The sequence below is a fragment of the Vitis riparia genome, chromosome 13 (assembly GCF_004353265.1).
Source record: "Vitis riparia cultivar Riparia Gloire de Montpellier isolate 1030 chromosome 13, EGFV_Vit.rip_1.0, whole genome shotgun sequence".
NCBI classification, from domain to species: Eukaryota; Viridiplantae; Streptophyta; class Magnoliopsida; order Vitales; family Vitaceae; genus Vitis; species Vitis riparia.
In genome coordinates this window covers 25,989,375-26,012,941 of record NC_048443.1, presented here as the reverse complement: position 1 = coordinate 26,012,941, position 23,567 = coordinate 25,989,375, and the positions used below count along the sequence as shown (strand labels likewise).

The following is a 23,567-nucleotide window of genomic DNA, read 5'->3' as shown; positions in this document are numbered from 1 at the left end:
CCAAGCTCAAATCATCTGAAATTATTATTTTCTTCCAGGACAGGCCCACACCGTCTACATATTTTGAAAAAGAAAAAGAAAAAAAAGGAGTTAATAGTACCATCCAAATAGGTTTGTATTCAATGCTGTTGGCTAGGGCTTTAACAGAAGTTAATAGCAAGCTTTCACATGGTAGGAGTGGTGAGAAAATAGAAGGAAGTTGGTACACTTAAGGCAGTTTCTTTTAAGGCACTACCCTTGCATGCATGCATGTGTTTTGCCAGTAAAAGTTTAGTAAATTGCCATGAATACAATGGGCTCAAAGGAGAATTAGTCAAACCGCAGGTATAACACTATGACTTTTTCTTATATTATTCCAATAGGATCTTGACGCGTGCCCATGTACATCATCCATCTCTCGTTAAGAGAGAGAGAGAGTTCACTCAACTGACAGCTTATTAGACATTTTATCAGATGAGATCAAATGAGTTGGTGGTCCTCAACTGATCGATCATTACATCAGATGGAGCGAAGGGAGCTCTAGGGGTCAGGCTGATAGGGAGATGATCAGAGAGGAAATTTAATTGGTGGCGGAGTCATTTCTCACATTTCCTTTTGCGTTGCATGGCATCATCACACACTAAAACCCCATCAATTGATGCAGTTTGTGAGACTGAAAGGTGGGGACAGCATATGCTTACACCTACTCCAAGGCATACGGGAAAGAGAGAGGACCAAAATAGCAACTCGATCCATCCCATGGACCATGCATGAGACGGAGCTTGTTTTTCTCACGAACGCATAAGCCCTCAACAATCTTTCAGTCTCAACTTCACCACCCAGATTCCTCCGAGTAAACCCGATCTTTCTCCTCTCTCGATAAGATGTTAATTTTATTTTGAACTCAAGGACATAAACACGAATACCCAAAAATTCTTCATTATTTACAATCATAACTTGGATTTGGATTTGTCTCGGTAATTACAAAACCCAGAACCCCGCAACAAGTTGGGGAAATAATGGGTGTTTGGATGCTTTGGAGCTCTGTCCTGGTACTGAGACTGGAATTGAATTACTGACCACCTTTCAAATTAATCTTTAGGTGGTGAGGGAGGACGAGGAGAGCAAAGAAAAAGTCGAATTTAAAGAAGGGTGGGGAAAGACATTAAGATAGAGTGGGTGGGAGAAATAAAGTAACTGAAAGAAGGCTATACCATCAGTAGGCTGAGGACATTGGAATTTCCATTTGGAGTAAGCTATGGTTGCAGTTACTGCAACATAGCACCTGTTGTGTAGTATCCAAGCCTATCTTCAGTCTTCAGCGAAATTTCCGGGTAATATTTGACAAATCATTTCAGTGCTGTTTAATCTTCCCAACGACCAAACAAAAGCACATTAGGGTTTCACTGGTTCTACCCGAAGAAGAAGACAAGAAAGTATGAACTGTATTGATTCATTAAAAAACACTAATAGGCATTTAGAAGAAGGAGCTTGAGCTCGGATGATGCAATGTTACTCGATAGGAAATTAATTAGGGGTGAATGCATCAGTCAATTTGAATACTGAAAATTGCAAAAAAAAAAACTATGTATATACAGTTGAATGATAGTGACCCAGCACCTTTCTTTCTAATAAATTGAGCACTTTTATAATTGTGTTTATGAAGTTGTTAGGCAATAGAATTAGTCCAATCTAGTTGAATAAGGGCTTTCTGTGATTAATTTGTATGGCCTATGTCACTATGATATATAGTGATGGCATTATAATAATCATTTTCCTTAATTTAAAAAAAGAAGGGGATGAAAAGCACAGTCCAGTTGTCATGGTTAGATATTGTTTAGAAAATATCTAACTGATAACGAGCAATGACCCACTCACAGGAACGAGATATTTATCTGGAAATAATGGAAAAACTTGCTTGGGAATAGCACAAGGGTGATGAAGATCAGAATGGTCCGGTTTTATATATCTAAATCAGGTGTTGGTGAAGGAGTAATAGCAGCTTTTTATTGGTTTTGAAAGGAGGAAAAAGGCTGTTGGCCACGAGAAAAGCACGTAGCCCCCACTCGTGTAAAAAGAAGATCTGAAGCAAATCCATGACTTAAGGGTACAGTAGGTTTTCTTCTACACTCTCTTAATCTTTGTGATGCTTACATGAGCTTGGTTGAAACTTGAGAGAGACACTTGTGATCGACCCTTTTGTTTGTTTCTTTCCCACATTTGAGCTGGGAGCATGTGATGATGATGAAGAGGACGATCCATGTCACCCCCCCTCTCTCTAAAGCTTTTTTGTATTTTTATTATTGGGTTTTCAAAAGTGAAAAAGAGGGTGTGATTTGACACACCAGTGAGGAGACTTGAGTAAAACCTGATTTAAAAACCTAGTTCTGTTTAGGGCTAGGGCTCAAAGGTTCCCCAGGAGAGAATTATTGTAGTTGTTATTGTTTTAGACGTCTAAGCAAAGCACAATGGTAACTGTCAAAAGATTAACTCCTTCCCCCCAAGTTCATAGGCCTCCTCCTTGTACCCCAACTTTGAAGTTCTCAATTTCAGTTATACATATATCCACATGCCTTATCTTACTAAATTGTCTGGACATAGCATGACAATCAAATTTCCCTTGCCTTGGTGATAATTTGTGATAAAATCAGACAATTCTACATAATATAATTCATGTGTTGTGCTCTATCATAAGAATTTAAAAATACAATTAATCATATGCACCATAAAGGTTGGGAGTAGCATGTTGGAAGAATAAAGTCAATAGCTGCTGATGCTCATTTTGTTATATATGTGACTAATGGAATGACAGCATATCAACTAAAGCTAAGTCAAATCATTAGATAATCTCTTCTATCATGACTTAGCAATTTTTTTTTTTAATTAACATAAGGAGATATCCACTTGCAATAATCATATAGCCTTATACTTCTAATCCTAATATGGGATCTTTCTGGTGCCCAAGTTGCAGCTGCCTATTCATTTGATTGAGATTGCTGAATTGTTTCCTAAGGTGGTCAAATTGATGGCAAACTATAGGTAGCTTATAAAACCCTCTATCTATGATCCAGAAAATGCCCCTGATAATATGTTTTTGAGTCTCACTTATCCTAATTGAGGGCTGATGAGAACAAACAATTCAATGGAAAGAGTTTTAGATTTTTCTGCTATGAGAGAACTTACCGTTAATAGTAGATAAAGCTGCTAGGAATGATACCCATATCATTTTTCCTTCTCTACCCCACACCGGACTTCATCACATGCCAGAATATTTCCTTACTGAAAAAGAAAAATTTCCCATTTTAGGAGAAGAAAAACAAAATTCTGACCCTAAAAGAAGAAACAGTTTGAAAATAATTCTACCCAGGTTGTTTTAGGTTGTCTTCACTCCCATTTTTCCAAACCAAGCAAGAACTCTGACCTAATCTTTTTTCAAGCATTCAAAAGAAAACATGCATACATATTTTGAATAGGATTTTGAAGGACTCATCACGATTTAAAAACAAGTTGCGGAGTTGGAGATATTCAAAAGGGGATTGGTGGGTGTGACTATGAACCAGCCAAGCTGTCGAAGCCTCGAAGATTGAAGAGAGGAGTGTCAAAGGAGTTAGTGGCCTGACGCGTGGAATAGTGGAAAAAGGGGGGAGTTTCTGACTAAAAAAGAGTAGTGGTATTATTATGGTACACGGTCATCAAAGTAAATCCAGGGAGAGCAGTTTGTACGAGGAGGATGTGTGGGCTATGCTCCACTACTCCGTGTTCGACGCTTGTCACTCTTCTGCGCCTTTCTCCTCCATTCCGTACAGTTGCAGCCCCATCAATGTCACGTCCTCATCTCTTTCCCCTCCATCTACATGCGTGGTTCTGGTTTCTGTTTATATATTATCTGCTTTTATTTACAGTGAATACCCTCTATGAACCCTCTGAATTACCAACTTGTCCAGGGGCGTCTCCTTAAATGAACGAAAGATTAAAGTTTCCAATGGCCTCCTGGTCCAAGGATGCTCCCCAAGGGCTTTTCAGGTCACCCCTTCAGTACAAATAGTATATATTAAGGGTATATTGATATTCTCATTCATATGTATCTAAAAGGAAAAAGATTCACTAAAAGCTTTCTTGACTATTTGTTGAAAATTCAGAATGGATGTTTATATGCTTGTGATAATATTCCTCCAGCTGCCATGGATGCTTCCATTTCAAACACTCCATGATTTATGTTTTGAGCATTGCTATATCTTGTGCCTAATGTGGCGGACATCCTTAGGCCATTTCGCTTTCCTCCTCCTAAACCAGGGCCTAACATGTCTGCACATTAGTGGAATTGGTGAAATTACCCCATCGGAACATTAATCTTCAACTTTTGTTCATCACTTTGTGAAGACTATTGAGGTGAAGCTTAGAACAGTTTCCATGGATTTAGCTTTGAACAATGTGGCAATTGATCCCTGGGGAAGTGTTTTAATTTTCCATGGTAATTAGTAACAAATTGGATGAACTGAATTTGGTTTGTTTCTAATAGCATGTAATAAGTTGATAAGGAGCCAATATCACAATATGTTTCATATTGGAGATATGTTTGATTACTGAGAAAACAAAAAGGGAAAATAAGTCATCTGAAGTATAATTCACTTGTTTAATTTCTATTAACTATGGAGGGACAATTAAGATTCTCATTCTTAATTACATGTTAAATCATATTTGCTTAACCTAATGATTCAAACTTATCTTAATTGTCATAATTATATTATCAACATATTTTGTCTTTCTTGTTGAAAATAACAATGATTAATGCGTCTCTCCTAAGTCGCGCCTTTTTGCAGGTAGTGCGCATGCGGCGTATGCAAATAGTAGCGAGTCATGATACGAATTTGTATAAAAAGATTCAATCATGTGATCTTATGTTAAACCCACTAAACATTTGAATGCAAAGAACTTTCCCTTTTGTTTAGGTCAGGTGATTTGCACAGTAATTTATAAGAAGGGTAGTACTGTGGAAGCATAAAATAGTGTTGCTGTGGCAGAAACCAAATAGGTAATTTAGAGAGACTTCAATTTCAATGCTGCAAAGTTAGCCTTTCAAAGAAGCGAAAGAAGAATGGTATAAGGATTTGAGAAGGTTGAAAAGGGACCACTTCAAATTTGGTGGTGTATCACCTAAATTTAATTGTGACAAGTATGGCTGAAAATTAATGGATTGTAGTTTGAACAGTAAGAATTAAGGCATAATAGGCTTTGCTATAGGAGAAAGAGGTGTTTATATCTAAAACAAAAATGAAAAACAGTTTCTAGCTAGTAAAACACTTAGCTCAAATGTGTTTACAAGCAAACACATTCTCAGAAAAACAGAAGGATTACTTAGAGATGATTGGAAACTGCACCAACAAGATACTTATTTTGGCCTTTGAAGAAAGGCAGGAAATGTAGAGAATAAGCAGAATTATGGCCCTGAAGATTGATCAGTTATCCCAAAATCTCAGCATTATCATTTACCAATGAGTCAATGTTGCCAACAAAACAAAGGGTAACCTTACAGGAAAGTTTTATAAATTCATTGTATTGGACATTGGATGTTACCTGTCTTGCAGAATGAGGACTGAAGAAACTTACAAGCATAAAATGATGAAAGGAAATGACTTATTTAGAGAAAAAAAATAGATGGAATTTCTTCTTAAAAAGAAAATCTGAAGTGTTCTAGCTATATGGGGAGGAACATATGCATGGGCTACTTCCAAAAACAAAAAGATCCAATCATCCAAGGCAATAAAGGATTAAGAGTGTAGAACCTGATCATGTGGGAGGAGGAAGGTTATTGTGTGAGTGGTTTTTCTAAGAGAAATTCATAGATAGCGTACATGTCTTGGCAAAACAAAATCTAAAATGCGCTAGAGAGACACCAAAACTTAAAAGAGAACTATATTTGGCTATTAACTTGCAACAGTTAGCCCAGGAAAAAGCTTAAGAAGGAGCCATAAATGGGAACTGAGGGATGATGACAAGGAACCAAAAAACCCTAGAAGAGGGCACCTCTCTTGATATTTTGGCGGTCAGGGCCCTGTCAATTCCGCCCACTAGAAATACTTGTAGGGGACGCAACATATCCTCCAAACCTAAACGCCAACATTACCGGGCAAGTTTTCATTTTCCATTCTCAGATGCTATTATTCCCTTGACATCTGTGGAAGAGAGCTAGGTCAGTGAGGATTAAAGGATTTGGTAAATTTGGTACCTAGGATTGCGATGTATAACTGTTGTGGGTACACCAGCACTCCTCTCTCCTCACATATCTCTCAGTACCAACCAATCCTCCTCTCTCCTATTCATTACTCATAATCATCTCTTCCCACTTGTGAACCTCTATATATTTATACCCTTAACACCTTCAATCCTCAGATATTACCGCATTCTCTAGCTCTTCCCTCTTGTCCCTCCTTTAGTCCTTTGCTCAGATACTATTAGCTTTTCTCTTCACATTCTCTCATCGTTTTCAAGTTTTTGATTGTGGGTACATGTATAGAGTACCGTAGAATAGCTTTTCTACCAAGTGGGTCTTGTTTATTTGATAAGCTGAGATATGGTTTTGAAGCGTTCTGCTGTCCTTCCTTGCATTTGCCTTTACTTTTTCCTTCATAGAATGTGGTCTTGAGGTTAGGGCTAGGTTCCTTCTTCCTTTACATCTCTTTTTACTCGTTTTCTTTCTTTATTCCTTTACTTTTGCATGGATTCATATGATGAAAGAAGATCTCAAGACACCAGTCACTGTTTGCGGATGGAGCATCATCAAGATTCACAAGTATTGAGACTCAGTGCGTGGTGGTGATGGTGACTTTTGTGGTCCCTTCCTACACTCCGATGGCTCTTTGATATGGGAATCTTGATGATGCTGCAGCGGCAATAAATGGCTAATTTTTATATAAATCATCTCCAAAACCACAAAACAGTTGCAGACGATCGAGGACGGTGCCCATCATGACAATATCAGGTTCGAACAATGAAGGCGGAACTTGTTAATTATTCTGCAAAAACCCTATTCTTTATCTTAAAATCTCTATATATTATCCCCCCCCCCAAAAAAAAAAGGTCTCGAAACTGCCGCTTCTCTTGGAAGTGTTTCATCTGGTTATGCTGATACAGGCAGTTGAGACTCAGATATGGTTAGGGTTTTTTGTCAGTTAACCCTAAGTTGCACCAGGTTTGAGCTAGACTGTTTGGGTCATGATCCAAGGGGTAGTATGTTGTATTTTCCATGTGTTAACTGGAGTTTTTATTTCAGTGATGACGGATGTAGTGCCTTCTCTGACCTTTCCTCAAAAGTTTTGCTGTACTAGAACCACCTGGGCACAGTAGGTATGTCTGTACTACCATCTCTCTCTCTCGTGTGCAAGGACAAATGAGATAATCATGGTGTGCTTTTATTTCATGGACATTCAGGGTTCTTAGTTTCCTCGCTTTTCTTCTTCATTTTCTGTCTCTAGATCTTAATCCTATTTATCTCTCTATTTCAGCTTTCAGCTCAGATACCAGCTTTTCTCACAAATATATTTGATGTGTTTGGAATCCGTATGAAGTCTCACATACAATCATTTTTATAACTGCCGTACATAATGAAAATCATGGAGTTTTGACTGCCTTCTGGAAACTTGAATGTGACTCTCAACTATACCCCATCTGGATGTGCCATTTCCCAGATTTGATTTCCAGTTCCTTTCCAAAATGCCAATTTCCACTTCAACAATTTTTGAAAGTCTACATTAAGAGGATCCCTCACTAACTTCTTTATTTAGCTATTTGGGAAGATGTGGGAAAGTTTTGGATTCCCTTGTTTTCACAAGGCAATTTATTTTCCATCAGATCTGCAGTTTTCATGTATGAAGTGTGTAGGTGTGAGGAGAAGCACTCACTCTGATATTGGCTCCTTGAGGGTCTTGTAAAGTTACATTTTAATATCATTTAAGCAGATCAATTAGACCATTATGTGTGATCTTCTCTTACACAATGATGAGATTTATGCCCCCTTAAAGCTGCTATATTGTTGATCAATCTATCAATAGTGACCATAGAGGTCTCTCACACTCTTGCTATATTGGTCTTTTCAAGTAAATATCATACAGGCATGAACGTTCCTTGGATTTGAATCTCAAATTGTGGTTGAGTGCAAAGGTGAAAGGAAGATAGAGCTCAAGGGTTTTATTGATGACTGATTTATTTAAATAGAAGCAAGATCTTGGGTGTCATTTTAGGGTTATATAACTAGATAGCTTGGTTGTGTAATCTCATTCTAATTAGTCTAGGGATCTAATATTGATGAAAGATTGGTATAGTGTGTTGATATTTGTTCCAATACTTCGGATTTAGGCCTTGGATGATGTACTTAAGAATGATCTCCACCTTCAAATCACTGTAAAAATGGAAACATATGATTTTCCCAATTGCTTTTCAGAACAACTTCTTCATAGAATATGTCATGCCAGCTCAAAATTTTTTGCAAAATCATATCACTGAAATCTTTATTTCTTTGTATTTTTCTTCAGCATTTTCTCTTCTTTTGCCTGTCAGGAAGATGAACTGCTTTACTACTTAGATTTTTCCACACTTCAAAACATTTGGGATGAAAGGCAAGAAAAATTGCAAACATGTACAAGCGCTTTGTGGAACTGCTTCTTTGATTATAGTACAGCTACATGTGATATTATTTTTATACAATGTCAAAAGACATTCTGCACCATATTCTAGTACTTGCTGACCTAGCTTTAGTACTAAATCATCATGATCCTTCCAACGTAATCATTAAGCATTGCACTACAGGGAATTAGTGACAGCTCTTATGCTAGAGAGTGGCTATTTCTTCTGCTGCCAAAAATGGTTATATCATTCATAATCTTATTACTTTCCAAAGTAATAATTCCCATTTTCTCTGCTAGAAAACTATATCCCAATTTTTCCTATCTTCCCCAACCTAAGGACACCGTCCCTGTGAGTAGCGTGACAGTTACTGAAATAAACATGTCCACAAAATTCTGCATAATTGTCAGGTCTGAAGATTCGGCCCAGGGCTGGCTGGCTCCAAGGACATAGATATATATTCTACTACTTGAGACGCAGTGATGTTGTCTATGGACTATGCGTCTTACGATTCAGAATAGGACCCTCTTCTTACACCACAAAATGGCAAAATACTAAAATATCTACGTATTTTTACCCTTTTTTTTTAAACGGAGGGACTCTCTGACATTTTCTCAAACATATAACGTGCTTGACAACTTAAGCCAGCAATCGTCTTGTTGGGCCTTGAACTAGCTTGTGGGTCTGCATTCCCTGCGGTCCATCAATTTTCATTCACTGTGAAGCCCAAAATTCCCACAATAGACTTCTCCATGAAGCTCGGTGGGCCGGATTGCCCCAGTCTGATACAGCTGCTTAGAGGAATGCTGCACAACCACACAAGTAATTGAAATTTGAAATTAAATAGGATTGTTTCTCTTAATAATTATTATATAATTAAACAGGATCTTCTTCAATCATTAGACCACAAAATCACAAGTATAAAAATTAAAATAACCCAAATTCAATCATCCTAGAAGATTTGTTGCTTCTCCAAATCAAGTCTGGGCTGATTTAGATTTGGACAGCCCTCCAGAAAAAATACTTAAATTTAGACAAAAATATAGGGAACGATGTCTAATGTTCCCCCCCACACACCCCTTAGGTTTTCCACTGCAGTTGATACGTGAATGATTATGCCCAAACCTTCATCACACCACAACTTCGAAAATATTCCACATGGACGCATGTGACCCTCCAAACTATATTCTCGTATCAGACCATAAATCAAAGGTTTAAATCCTTTGACTTGACCGCATATTAACTTGTGGCCTATGCCATGCACACGTCGTTATAGTAATTAATAAGGTAAAACTAACCACCCCATGATCCTAGATACCATCTCTTCATTGATGAAGGAAAGCAAAAATACCCGGATAGCAGAATGGTGGGATATGAATATGCCGCTCACCCATGAGCACGGCGGACTTTAAGGAAGCTGCTCCTCGGCATCCAGTTATGTTACGTGAATTATCGACAGAAAGTAATGTAGGATTTGAGTTCATGGAATTTGTAACGGGCCGGCGAAAACCTTGCCCGAATGGAGTGAAATGTTGGTGTGTCTGTTCATGGAAGGGGGACTGGAATTTGAAGGAAGGAGATGGAGTTCAGTGTAAGAGGTGTCTAAATGCAATTGATGATAGTACAAGAGGCAATTAATTTGGAGATGAAGTCTAAGTAGACGATTTGTTCTAGTTTGCATCAATACATCCAATATGGACAAATTGAAGCTTCAATTAAACTCACGTTCATGGCGACATGCACAGAACTTACGTTTTGGTAATTTTAATTTAAAAAGGAAAAAAAATAAAAATAAAATCGAAATGATTGAGTTTGTAGAGGAGTTGACGGTTGAGCCGGAGAGACTTTTGGTCTGAACGACCGGAGACAGAACCCAACCATTGTGCCAACCGACACGTGTACAAAAGGCACCAACTACTAAAAGTCTCTACAAAACTGGGGCCCACTCTGTAATGTAACGGCTACCATGTTGATCATGTGATTCGACCTATTCTATGTATGTAGCAACGTTACTCTTCTTTTTTTATACTTTTATTTTTGTTTTTTTCCCATCTTTGTTTTTCTCTAGTAACTAAAAGATATTTTAATAATATAAAATATATGTCTACCAGAACAAATTCCAATTAAAAAAAAAATTATTATATGTAACAAAAATAACATTTTTTAATATTTATTAAAATATGGCAATTTCAAATCCACATCACTCTTTCAAATATGAATTAAAATTGTCTTTTAAAACATAACTTCAATTTAAATTCAGATTAATACAAATTTAGAAATATTTTTTAAATTTAATTTTTTTTTAAAAAAAAATCCAAATTAAAGGATATGTTATATATGTAATACAACAAGTGGTGGAAGTATGATTAGAACTCTATCTTACTACTTTAAAAGCACTTCTTTTTGTCTGAAAATAAGCTTATGACTTATGAGCGATGATGGTCTGTAAAGGCAAACAAAATACATAAGATAATTAAAAAATATATATATAAAGAAATCTCAACTTTAAGTTTTATTTTTATTTATTTAAAAATATTTTAAAATACATACATTATTTCATAAATTATATATTTATTTCGTAAAATGACTTTTTATTTGTTAGGATAATAATATCAATTAACAATTTTTTAAAATTGATTAAAATTAAAAATTAAAACTAAAAAGCTTTAAAGCTAAAAATATAAAAATAAAATATTAACTTTCACTTTGTTAAATGATACCAATAAAAAAAAATAGATATTGAGAAAAAATTGAAAATATAATAACAGTCAATATTTTATTTTTGAACGTTTTTAAGTTTTTTTGTTTTAAAATTGTATTTAATTTTTAAGTATTTTAGTTTTAATTGTATTTTTAATTTTTAAAATTTCTTATTTTATTGGTTGATGTCAACTAATAAAAATTGTATTCAATTTTGTTAAAAAAAATGAGAAGATAAGTATATTTATATAATACAATATTTAAAATCAATATTAATTAGAGAATTAGAAAGATTTTATTTATCACTTGATGTTGGAGAATTTTTTCAAAATGATTTGTATCTAATATTATATAATAAAATAATTATAATATATTTATTTATAAGATATTTTTATCAAATTAAAATGATAAATTATTTTTTTGATAATTTTATTTAATATTATTGAAGAAAATAGTATTTCAATAAATAAATATCTTACTTATAAAAAAATATATGTATTTTAAGATATTTTTAAATAAATGAATATAAAACTGATTTATAAAAATTGAAGTTATTTTATTTTATCAAATTAATGAGTAAAAGTAAAACTCACTTTTCCCTATGATTAAATTTCAACGGTGACGTTAAAAGTGTTTCAGTTTTTATTTTTTATTTTTTAAGTTATTGATAATTTTTTTGTTTAAATGATATATATTTTATAAAAAAAAAAATTCTTTCATATAAGCTTTTTCTAATGTAATTATGATAAGGATCTCTTAGTTTATTGAGTAACTAAGAATGAAAATATTAGTTTAAACCACAACGAGATTGTTATTGCCCTAACAATGACAACTCTAGACCATTGGGTTAACACTTATATTTATTTTAAATGTTGCCAACTTGAATTAAACGGTTGACTCCACCACTAGTTTAGATGGTTATATTAATAATTTGATTATACAGATATATCAAGATATATGAGAAATTTAAATGAAACTAAAATTAATCAAAAATCATTAAAATATTAAAAAAAATTATAAAAGCATTAATATATTGATTAAAATTGATATATGAATGATATAATTTATAATATTAGGTAATATTTGAAACTACATTTAATGCTAAAATGATAATTTATGTATTTTATAATATATGTATAATTATTATATTTTTATTTAATTCATGATTTTTTACCTTCAATAATAAATTAAATGGAATTTGAAAATAAATAAAAATAGTATATTTATTAAAACTTTATTTTAATATTTCATTTTTAAAATACATATAAAATTGAAGCATAAATATAAAATATATTAAATGTGGGCTAATATAATAAGTACAGGCCTGGGCTGGTTTTTTTTACCTTACGACCACGTTCGAGTCCCCACACCGCAAAATTCTTCATTTGTTACTTTGACCCAACGACTTTTGCTGGTTTGACCGTGCTTTGATGAGTTGTCATTTCCTAAATGGACACTTAAGCCTTGGTTGCTCAGTGTACTCCACTACTGAACCAAATTCTCATATTCAAGTCTTGCACATTTCTAAATGGACAGCAGCAATGCAAGAAGAGTATAAGGCCCTTATTCATAACAAAACATGGTCACTTATGCCTTTACCCTTAACTAGAATGTCATTGGTTGTAAGTGGGTTTTCAGGTTAAAGAAAAATCTAGATGGATCAATTCAAAGGCATAAAGCTCACTTGGTTGCAAAGGGGTTCACTCAAAGACCTAGCTTGGATTCTAGCGATGCATTTAGCCCTATTGTAAAGTCAATAGCCATTAGTATTATACTTGCTCTTGCAGTTCACTACAACTAGCCACTTCGACAAGTCGACATCAATAATGTCTTCTTATATGGTGATCTCACTAGGTCGGTGTTTATGCAACAACCTCACACTTTGATAATGCAACTACTCTCACATATGTTTATAAGTTGAATAGCATCCTTTATGGCCTCAAATAGGCATTAAGAGCCTAGTTCATCAAGTTCACATCAATATTGACTATATTGGGTTTCAAAGCATTTAAGTCAGACTCTTCACTAATGATTATGCCTTTAAAGGCAACTTAATTTTCTTATTTATGTTGATGTCATAGTTGTGATAAGTAACAACATTCAATTTATTTCAAAGTTCATTTCTAATCTTTATCATTAGTTTGCACTCAAAGATATAGGCTAGTTTCATCACTTTCTTAGGATTGAGGTAACTCGACATAGTACAAGACTTCATCTCACTCAAACTAAGTATATTGAGAGTCTTCTAACCAAGACTCAAATGATTGAAGCAACACCAAGTCTCACCTCTTTTCAATTATCTCAATATGATGACACTTGAAAATGCAACATCCTACAAAAGTATAGTAGATGCACTTCAATATCTAACACTCACTCATGTAGAAATTGCTTTTGTTGTTAACGAAGTAAGCCAATTCATGCAAAAGGTGATTGATTTTCATTAAGAAGTTGTCAAAAGATTGCTATGGTACCTCAAAGGAACCATGCATCATGCCCTTTCTATTACACTACTATCACAACTTGATCTAGTTGCATATTCAAATGTTGATTAGGTTAACAATCAAGATGATTGCAAATCCATGGGTGGTTATTGCATCTACCTAGGCTCATTTTCAGTTTCATGAAGTGTTAAGAAGCAATTTGTTGTCTCTCTCTCAAATACTAAATCCAATTATTAAAGCCTTGCAAATACTACCACTAAGTTTTCTTAGATCCAATCTTTTCTTGCAGAGCTTCGGGTTTATGTTCCTCATGGTCCGATTATATGTTGTGACAACATGAGTGCCTTTGCCTTAGTTGCACATCAAGTTGGATATTTATTTTCTACAAGATAAAGTAATTGGTAAACAAGTGATTATTCATTGTGTTCCTAATGCAAATTAAATAGTTGATGTTATGACCGAGGGCTTGTGTCTAACATCGATTTTTGGTAATACACACCAAACTCAATGTTGCAATCTCCCCATTGTACTTAAGGAGGGGGGATGATAAGAATTAACTTGGTGATAATGATATGTTAATTGGCCGAAGAGAGGGACTTATTCAACATGTTCCTAGTGATAAGGATCAAACGGTTTAAACTTTTACTTATCATTTATTCAAATTTTATAGTTTTTTCATTTTTCACTTTTCACTTTCACAATATATACTAAGTAGATCTCCATTGTAATTCGATTTTTTTCAAGTTAATCAGAATTTGTAATTCTTTTCAAATTATATTTGAAAGCTTTAAGATTGTAATTTACTGTGAATTGATTTTATATTGTCAAACCATGTTTCATAGGATTGTTTATTTATTTATTTTTGTTTTCTTGTAATTTCTTATTTTATTTTTTAGACAAATAACATGTTTAAATTAGTATAATTTACATTTCTCATGGTAAACATCTATTGTAACGACTTTGGATCGTTTGTAGGAATGATATAGGCTCCAATATTACCTCGTCTATCTTACCCTACCTTAATTATAAATAATTAAATAAAAAAATATTTTCATAATAAAACGGCCTGAAAGTATGAGGGCAAGAAATTCTCCAATATATCCCTCCGATCCCATTTAAATAATCAACGGGCTATGAGTGGTGAATGCACGCCGTTGCCATCGCCATGCTTGAGCTGAAAGATCCTTAGCTTGATTTTGTTGACCTAGTGATGTGCTAAAGTGTTTGATTTGGTCTATGTTGATCCTTGCCTCGGTGACAAGCGAGAAGTATTGAAATTTTGGACACTAGTAACACTAAGAATCATAATTGTAAATAAAAAAACCTCATCATTCCCCATGATTACACCGCATCCCAATTCACCTCTCAGAATTCGATATTTCACCAAGTCTAGTATCCTGTATCACCAGGCCGGTCAATTAGAGAGCTTCCGCTAAACATCATTCATCATTGCACCTTGACTCTTGACTCTTGACTCTTGACCCAAACATGCTGAATGATTCAGTGTGCAACTAACTGAATAGTACTCAATCTCCCATATGGATTTTCTTTATAATACTTTAGGTTAAACAATGATGATGTTTGAATCACGGGCGTGATTAAAGTTTAATATGATTGATTTAATTAATTGGGTGGGCAAGCAGCATGAGGAAGAAAATAGGGTGGTTCTTACCCTTTGTATTTTGCCTAGGAAAATTTTATTTTCTTCTTTTGGCCAAACAAGGTATTAATTTCTAGAGGACTTCATTAAAAGCAGGAGCCTAACTTACACTAAAGTCTCACCGCCATCACTGTGTTGACAATGTTTTTGGTTCGCTCGACTGCCATTTCCATGACCCAAACATACAACCGATAAGGCATATCCAACCGACGCACATGCCCAAAGGCCAAAGCTCAAAACAGGCACCCCATCATTGATTGATCATCTCTCTTCGACCTGTCATCTGATCATCTTACGTAACTGTTGATTGATCAAAGGATCGAAAGCCCCTCCTTCCCCCACCACCACCACCGCCGTCACCGTCACCGTCACCACCGCCATAATCCCCACACTGTTCCCACGTACGGTCACATCTACAGAACCATGGTCTCCCGCTTTTATTTGCAGCAGTAATTAATGGGGTTTCTTTTCTCCAAAGAAAGTGTGAAATTACTTGAATAATGATGACGTAGACTTGATTTAGTTTGTTTTTTGAGGCAAAGGAAGCGGCGCAAGTCAACAATGGTGGAAAAGGGGCAATAAAGGAAGAGAAAATGAAGTTGGGGTGGAACCATGAATGGACGTACTCTGATTAATTAGGGCGTTCATAATATAGGAGAATTTTAATATATGAATTGAATGGGATTCGGATAGACACCTAAAGGGGAATCTTTTTCTTGAGTTCCTTTCGCAGGGCCTCGGCCTCGGGGGAAAAGAAAGCCATTTGGCATAGCATTAACGCGGTGGATTGCGGTTACTAACAAAATATTGAGGTTGGAGAAGAGTAATAATATTGAGTGTCAGAAGGATCAGCCTTTGAGAGCACCAAATCGAAGATTAAAGGTGAATGAAGATTCCAATTAAAGAGAATGAATCGAGTGAGGACTGTGGAGGAGTGGGCTGTGGGCGGTGGCCTCAAACGTAAGTAAGTACAGAGTTGGTAATAGAACTGGAGTGGGGAAATGAGGATACCTTTGCCAACCACTGAACCATACCTACACTTCAAAGCGCGTGACATTACGGAGCTGGGTTGTGCTGCAATTACTGGAAATGGCAGTGGGCCTCTACACTCTTTCTTTAATTAATCAGCTTTTTCTTTTATTTCCATCAAAGCCTCTTTTTAAGATTTATCAGCTTAAAGCCTATAATTTTAATTTTATTTTTTTGACAGTTACAAACTTACAGCCCCACTAGCTTCAGTGAGATTTCCCGCATTTATTTATTTTTCTCTCTCTCTCTCTCTTCTTCGCTATCTTTCACTGAAATAAGAAAGTGGCTCGTGACGTGTGTATTGAGAATTCACCTTATTATATTATTATTGGATATGTATTTTTGGTAGATATTATATATGTGCTAATAAAAACGAGAGGTGGGGCTCTCGAGGCAAAGAAGGCCCAGGTGATACCCACTGCCACACCCATCTGCAAGGACCCTTTTCCTTCTCCTAACCCCTCTTATAAATAGCAACCCTAACCCACCTTCATCTCTCCTCATTCACTGACTCTCTCACTCAATCTCATCTTATCAATAATCGTAGCCACTCTTTCTGGTTTCTTCTTCCTCTTGATACACTGTGCCTTATTTTCTCCGTTTTGCGAAAGTGGAAAAGGGAGAGAGGGGGGAAGCTGAGATTTTTGTTTAAATTTTTATCTTGTCTGTTCTTAATGGCTTCTGCTGCTGCTGCTGCTGCTGCTGCACCGCAGTTCTACTTGGATGAGAAGTGGAAGTTGTCGAAGAAGGAAGGGTCGAGAAGCCGGTCTTCGACTTCGCCTCTGATGAGGAATTCGTCGCAGAGGAGGTGTTCGTTTACCAGGAAGTGCGCTAGCTTGGTGAAGGAACAGAGGGCTAGGTTTTACATTGTGAGGCGTTGCGTCACCATGCTCATCTGCTGGCGTGACTACAGTGATTCTTAAAACTCAAAACAATCAAACCAACAGACAAACAAACACTTCCTGAGAAAGAGAAAGAGGATGCTTCAGAGAGACTTCTCTCTTTTTTCGCCCACTTTTCCTCCTCTTTCCTTCCGCGAGGTCGCTCGTGGGTTTGCTTCAAAACCCAGTTCCACCCTTTTTCTGCCGTCCCGGGAAAAAGAGAACAAAGAGGAAGAGCAAGAGCAAGAGATACATACTTGTACAGATTTATTTCTTATCTTATTTTCTTTTTGCCTAGATAATTTTCCCTTTTCTTCTTTCCTTTTTCTCTTTTCTGGATCTGAATGTCCACTGAAGATGGATTCTTGATGTTACTGTTTCTTCCCTGTAATCTATCCGAGAATAGAGAGAGACCAACATGAAAGAGAATCATATCACAGATATTTTGGCTATCCCATCCCCATCTGCATTAATGACCATCTCGCTCTCTCTCTCTCTCTCTTCCTCCGTTTCGGTTCTGGGTTTTTCTGGGGTTGAGATCATTGAATTGAAGTGATAGGTCCTCCCTCTGTTTGATCTCTCACATGCAAGTATGCAACTCTCTCTCGCTCTCTAGTGTGTAGAGAGAGATTCCATTCAACCATTGCAGCTGCACCACCTCTGTATGGATCTGGTGTGCTTCCCTGACAGTGACCATTATTTTATTATTACTATTCTAATCCAAATTATAATACATAAATTTATAAATATGAGCCCCTGGAGACGGATCAACGTGGGAGAGAGAGTCTCTTCGGATGCCTAAAGAGGCAGCAGTGATTCCCTCTCTCCCATTAATTTTTATTTAATTATTGAAATTTATTTTGTTTATAAATAAATAATTAGAAGAAAAAAAGGCTCCCACTTGTACGCTGTCACTTCTACTAATAGGGCTGATAGCTGGAGAAGTAATTGGGCGAGGCTCCCAATGTTGTGTACCCGAAATGACCATTGTGTCCTGCTTTGACCAGCTCTGGACCACTCTGACCCTTCCCCACTTGTGGACCGTAATTACCAGAGCCTTCCAGGGGTAGTTCCACCCTGGAATTTTACAGCTGGTTCCTCTGTAGTTTATACTGTGGGGTTGTAGCATGGGATCTGACCCCATTCGTTAAAATATGGAAATCATTGGAAATCATAAAGCTTTATACTATATTAGGAAACTATATAATATCAAAACGTACATTTTATTTAAGGGCAAAGACCATAAAATAATGGGTGTTGTAACCTTGGGAATGGCAAGTTGGCACGATGTGGCTGACAATGCACCACAAGCACTACACATGGGGTCGCATTCTCAATGCTCCATCCTTTTTCCTTTTTTCTTTTTTCTTTTTTAAATAACCTTATTATTATTATTATTACTATTACTACTACTATAGTAATAATTATTATGAAGTTACAAATTCTATTACTTGTCGCCGCGTCTTGAGTTCTAGATCGGTGGATTTTGGATGGTGGGGTTGATTTAATTCGGAGATTGTGCCAACTCACCTCAATTTGAAATAACTTTTTTGTTAGAATCTTTTATCAAAATTTGATAAAAATAAAATTTCGTAAAAGTCATTACATGATTTTAGATCGAGATTCATCTATTAATGATAAATTCAATTTAATTATATTGATTAATATCAATATGTTATTTTTAGTTGAATATAAAAAATTAAATATTAATTTTTTTAGGTAAAATATAAATATTATCTTAATTAAATTATGTAAGTTTTTCTTTGAAAAACAATTTAATGAAAGGAGTTATTTGACATTTAAATATAGCTAATAATTGACCCTTTTTAAAAAAAGAATTAAAAGATAAATTAAAAAATGGATGAAAATATAAAAAATATTTTCATCATATACCCTTTCTTTAAGGAATATTTCAATAAATAATTTTAGGAATAATTTTACTTACATTATTAAGGTTTAAATTTCAGTTGTAACATCTCTCTAAATATATTTTATCGATAAAATTTATTTTTAGAAAAGTTATTAAATGGATGTACCTAAAATCTCTCCAAAAAAGTTATAATGGTTATATCTGATTCTTGTAAGTAAAATACAAAAATAAAGAATTATATTTGATTTTATTATTAAAAATATGGATATATATATATATATATATATATATATATATATATATATATATATATATATATATATATATATATATGTGTGTGTGTGTGTATAATTAAAATTAATTAAAAAATTATATATTTTAAAATTATTTAATCTAAGAAAAACAAATTTAAATAAGCATATAAATCTAACTTATTAACTTTGAATTTGTATATTATTTTTCTTTAAAATTTTTTATAATCAAACATAACCAAAGGGAGAGAATACATATGTAGGTCCGATAAAACTTAAGAATATTGACGATTAAGAATACTAACAATTAAATAAGCACATGAATCTAATTTATTAACTTTGAATTTGTATATTATTATTTTTTTAAATTTTTTTAGAATCAAACATAATCAAAGGGAGAGAATATATATATATATATATATATATATATATATATATAGAGCTATGAGGTCCGATAAAACTTAAGAAAATTAACGGAACGATAAACTTCAAGGAGGGGTGAAATTAACTCATAATTTTAAATAATTATATTCAAATGAGGTCAAATTTCATAGCTATGGAAATCAAATTTCAAAGATAAAGAAATTTGAATTGATTTCAATTTCGGCGCCCCATGATGATTGATTAGCATGGAATTTCTTCCTCCACATGATAATTGCAGTTAAAAAAGAGATAAGGTTCACTTTCTTTAGGAGGTTGATGTGGTTGGAGGTCAAAGAAAGAATATTTGCTTTCCTTCTTCATATGTGATATTTTCTTCTTTTTAAGCACTTTCCATGCAATCAAACAAACAAGACTCCCGATGAGATCGAGGTTTGAATATTAATGATTAGAATTTTGTGTTAGCTGCCAAAGAAAGCCAAAAGAGACACAGGGAAAAGAAAAGCTTTCTCCAAATTTTAGTAAAGAGGCCACCTAGTCTCAAATTCTCAATAGGGTTCTTGAAGAAAAGTGGAGACATCCCCCACCACACCCCCACCCCACAAGTCCTTATCCACTTTTCTCTTTTTCCCTTATGACCAAAAATCTTAGTGAAATGATTTCCAAATCTTTCTCTCTTGGACTTTAGAGTTTACATGCCATCACAAAAGCTGCTCACCTTCTTTGAACCTATGACCAAATGTCACTCATCAAATCTTTACCAGGTAGCACCAACCCCCTTGTCTTTACAAAATATACCCATGAAGCCCAATTTTCTAAATAAAATTTTAGTCCATTTTGTTTAGGCTTTATTTTGTTTAAAATATGTAATCTTTTTACCACCCGATGGGAGCTTATTACATGTGGTAAAAGGGGAGAAAAATAAGCACATCTAGAAAGTGCTTTTTTTTTTGTCTTTTTTGGATTCAATTTTGGCAAAGGTAGCTGTCATTAAAGTATGAACACAAATTTGTTGGATTTTCTTACACTCACAATAAATGTGTTCACATAATTTAAAAAGTTTCTATTATGTAACATGTGGATGTGATTCATTGTGGACATCATAATAATAATCCCCGGGACTCGGTACTTGGACGGTGATGTTTGTGTGGTCTTATATTTATCAATATCCTTGTTATAAATGATGGTATCATAATTAAATTCCGTCTTTTTTTCTCTTTAGGGTTTGATTGTAATACCGACAATAATATCTACATGATTAAGGGTGAATCCTTATATCGAAGTCGGTCCATGACCTAATGTAACTCTTTTGGACCCTATAAAATAATTTTTTTTTTATCTAAATGGTCTTACAGTCTTATATTTATATATATAACCTTATTTTAATTATGTAGATGAGTTTTAGGTTAAAAATAAGCAATATCTACATTTGAGTCAATAAATTATTACAAATGATATTAGGGTTGATCACCAATCTTGGTGTAAGATTTTATCTGTCTAAACTTCTAATTACTCTTTTTTAACATAAAGACTCATTGAACCTATTGTAAGTAATATCTACATGATTGAAAGTATGTTGTTACGAATTTATTTTCGATTTGTTATCTTTAAAACTCAAGTATATAAACATGAAAGTTTATTTCTAAAATTTTATTTTCCTCGATAATATGATATTTATATAGATGGTAAGAAATTGTAAAACATTAATGTGAAATGGTTTTCACAACCTAATTACAATTAAAAATATTTATTTGAAAGTCCATACTCTTACTTCAAATTAATGTTTTAGTTCTCATTGAACCTCAAACAATTCACAACCCGACCCATATCACCCTCTAATGCAAGCATAGGAGTTGGATCCATAAGTCAACAACGGTTGTTCAAGGCCTAATATTGGGAAGTCCCAACATATAAATTTGTATTGTAACTACTTTGAATCTATCAGAACTCCTTTCAAATCATGACTTGCTTTATTTCAAATAAAGCGATGGGAATACAATAATGTTACTTTTAAATTTCAAAGATGAATCATTCAATGATGACATTTTGAATAAGGTTACGTACTATGTTGTTAAATATCATAAAAGATTTGATTTATCCTTATTAGATATCAATTGATGTTTAGATAAGATGATCAAAGCTTGATATATGATAAAAGTTAAATAATTATAAGTCTTAATTTCAATGAATTGCATTATCTTTTAAATAACAATAAATTCATATTGGGTGCTTCTGAATTAGAGGTGCAACTTGAACGGATTGGTCCAATCTAACACGAACCTGATGTTTGGGTGAATTTAGACAAACATTTTAAATATTCGGTTGAGTTTGATTTAAGTTTTCTCGAATCGAACTCAATTTGAGTTGGGTTGGAGTCAAAGTTCAAATAATCGAAGCCTAACTCAAACCTGATTTAATGTTTTTATATTATTTATAATATTTATTATCTTCTAATTATTAAATTATAATTATATCATATACTTTAACATTATTTTAAAAAAAGATACATAAATTTATTTTATTTTTTCATTATTATCTTAAAATTTAAAAAACAATCCTCTCTAAAATATATTATGTACTACTATATGAATTTTTATACTTAATTTTTATTTATTGAGTAAATATTATTTTTCTTAATTTTATTATTTAATAAAAATTATTTTAAATTATGTATAATTAACATAAAAATAAATAATTATTTCAATCTTACATTTCTAATTAGGAACGGCGAAATGGAGAATGAGACTTCTGTTTCATGTGTCTCCAATGATTGGTACCCCTAGGCCCATATTTGGGGTAACCAACAGGCCACAGATCGTAGCAACGGTCCAAATACAAATCATAAACCTAATCACAACAAAACAATGGGACCAGGGCTGGTCCTAATTTCCTACAAAACTTGGTAAAAGTGGACCCAATGGGTCCGAATTTGGTCAACGGTCACGTCACGGACCATGGTCCACATTGCACGCCAACATCAAGGTGCTGGCTCCGTTCCCTTTAGCGTGAGCGCCTCCACCACCCGATGCGACGACGTTTCTATGGGGAGTCGCATTCTCAATTTTAAATCAAGACTGCCCCCAGTCGTTTTCCGGTGGGTGGTCTCACATGCCCTGCTTCATGGGTCCTACCATCACATGTGAGGTTCCATTGTGGGTCCCTTTTGCTTTCCCTTACCCGCTACCGGCTACCGGCTGCCCTTTTATTAACCTAGCAAATAAAGCTAATTTAGGGACATACTTTATTCATTTAATGACATAATAATTTTTATTTTCTTTTTGTTTAAATTTTTGAGGAATATAACAATGATTTAATTTAATTGAAGTGATGGGGCATAGGAGTGGAGTGCTTATGAACTGGTGGGGTTGGGTGTAGGGGGTTGTGTTCCCTACATTGCATGTTTTAGGGCCATGCCTTCAACCGCATGCTGTAGATCTTGTCCCTCGTTTATTTTTCTTCTAATTGTGAACCAATATTCTCCATGATCGCATGTCTTGGGCTTTGTTCTGGGCTTTTGGCTAAATGGGCTACAATTATGCGAACTTGGATCGCATCTGACCTGAACTATTAATAGGGCTATGTTTGGGCTGAAGGTAACGGATCTGGGCTACCTATTCTTTTTATTAATAGGTTAGTTGATCGGCCCGGCCCAATCATTAACCGAAAGGGCTTAAGATATTGCACAATATTCAGCATTCCATTTTCCACGCGCTTTTCACGTGCGTGTCTGGATTCCAAATAAAAATGCTTCGCCGC

General features: G+C 34.5%; 1 protein-coding gene and 1 long non-coding RNA gene across 2 annotated transcripts; both read left to right on the top strand.

Annotated features, from left to right (window-relative positions):
• Positions 1 to 6,267: 6,267 nt before the first annotated feature.
• Positions 6,268 to 7,947, top strand: LOC117928029. Its single transcript, XR_004653468.1, has 2 exons — positions 6,268 to 7,323; positions 7,482 to 7,947. It is a non-coding gene; the product is annotated as an uncharacterized LOC117928029 (long non-coding RNA).
• An 8,918-nt stretch (positions 7,948 to 16,865) lies between these two features.
• Positions 16,866 to 17,782, top strand: LOC117927777. The gene has a single exon (XM_034847452.1). It carries the CDS (start codon positions 17,103 to 17,105, stop codon positions 17,349 to 17,351), a length of 249 nt encoding a protein of 82 aa, XP_034703343.1. The 5' UTR covers positions 16,866 to 17,102; the 3' UTR covers positions 17,352 to 17,782.
• The last annotated feature ends 5,785 nt before the right edge of the window (positions 17,783 to 23,567 follow it).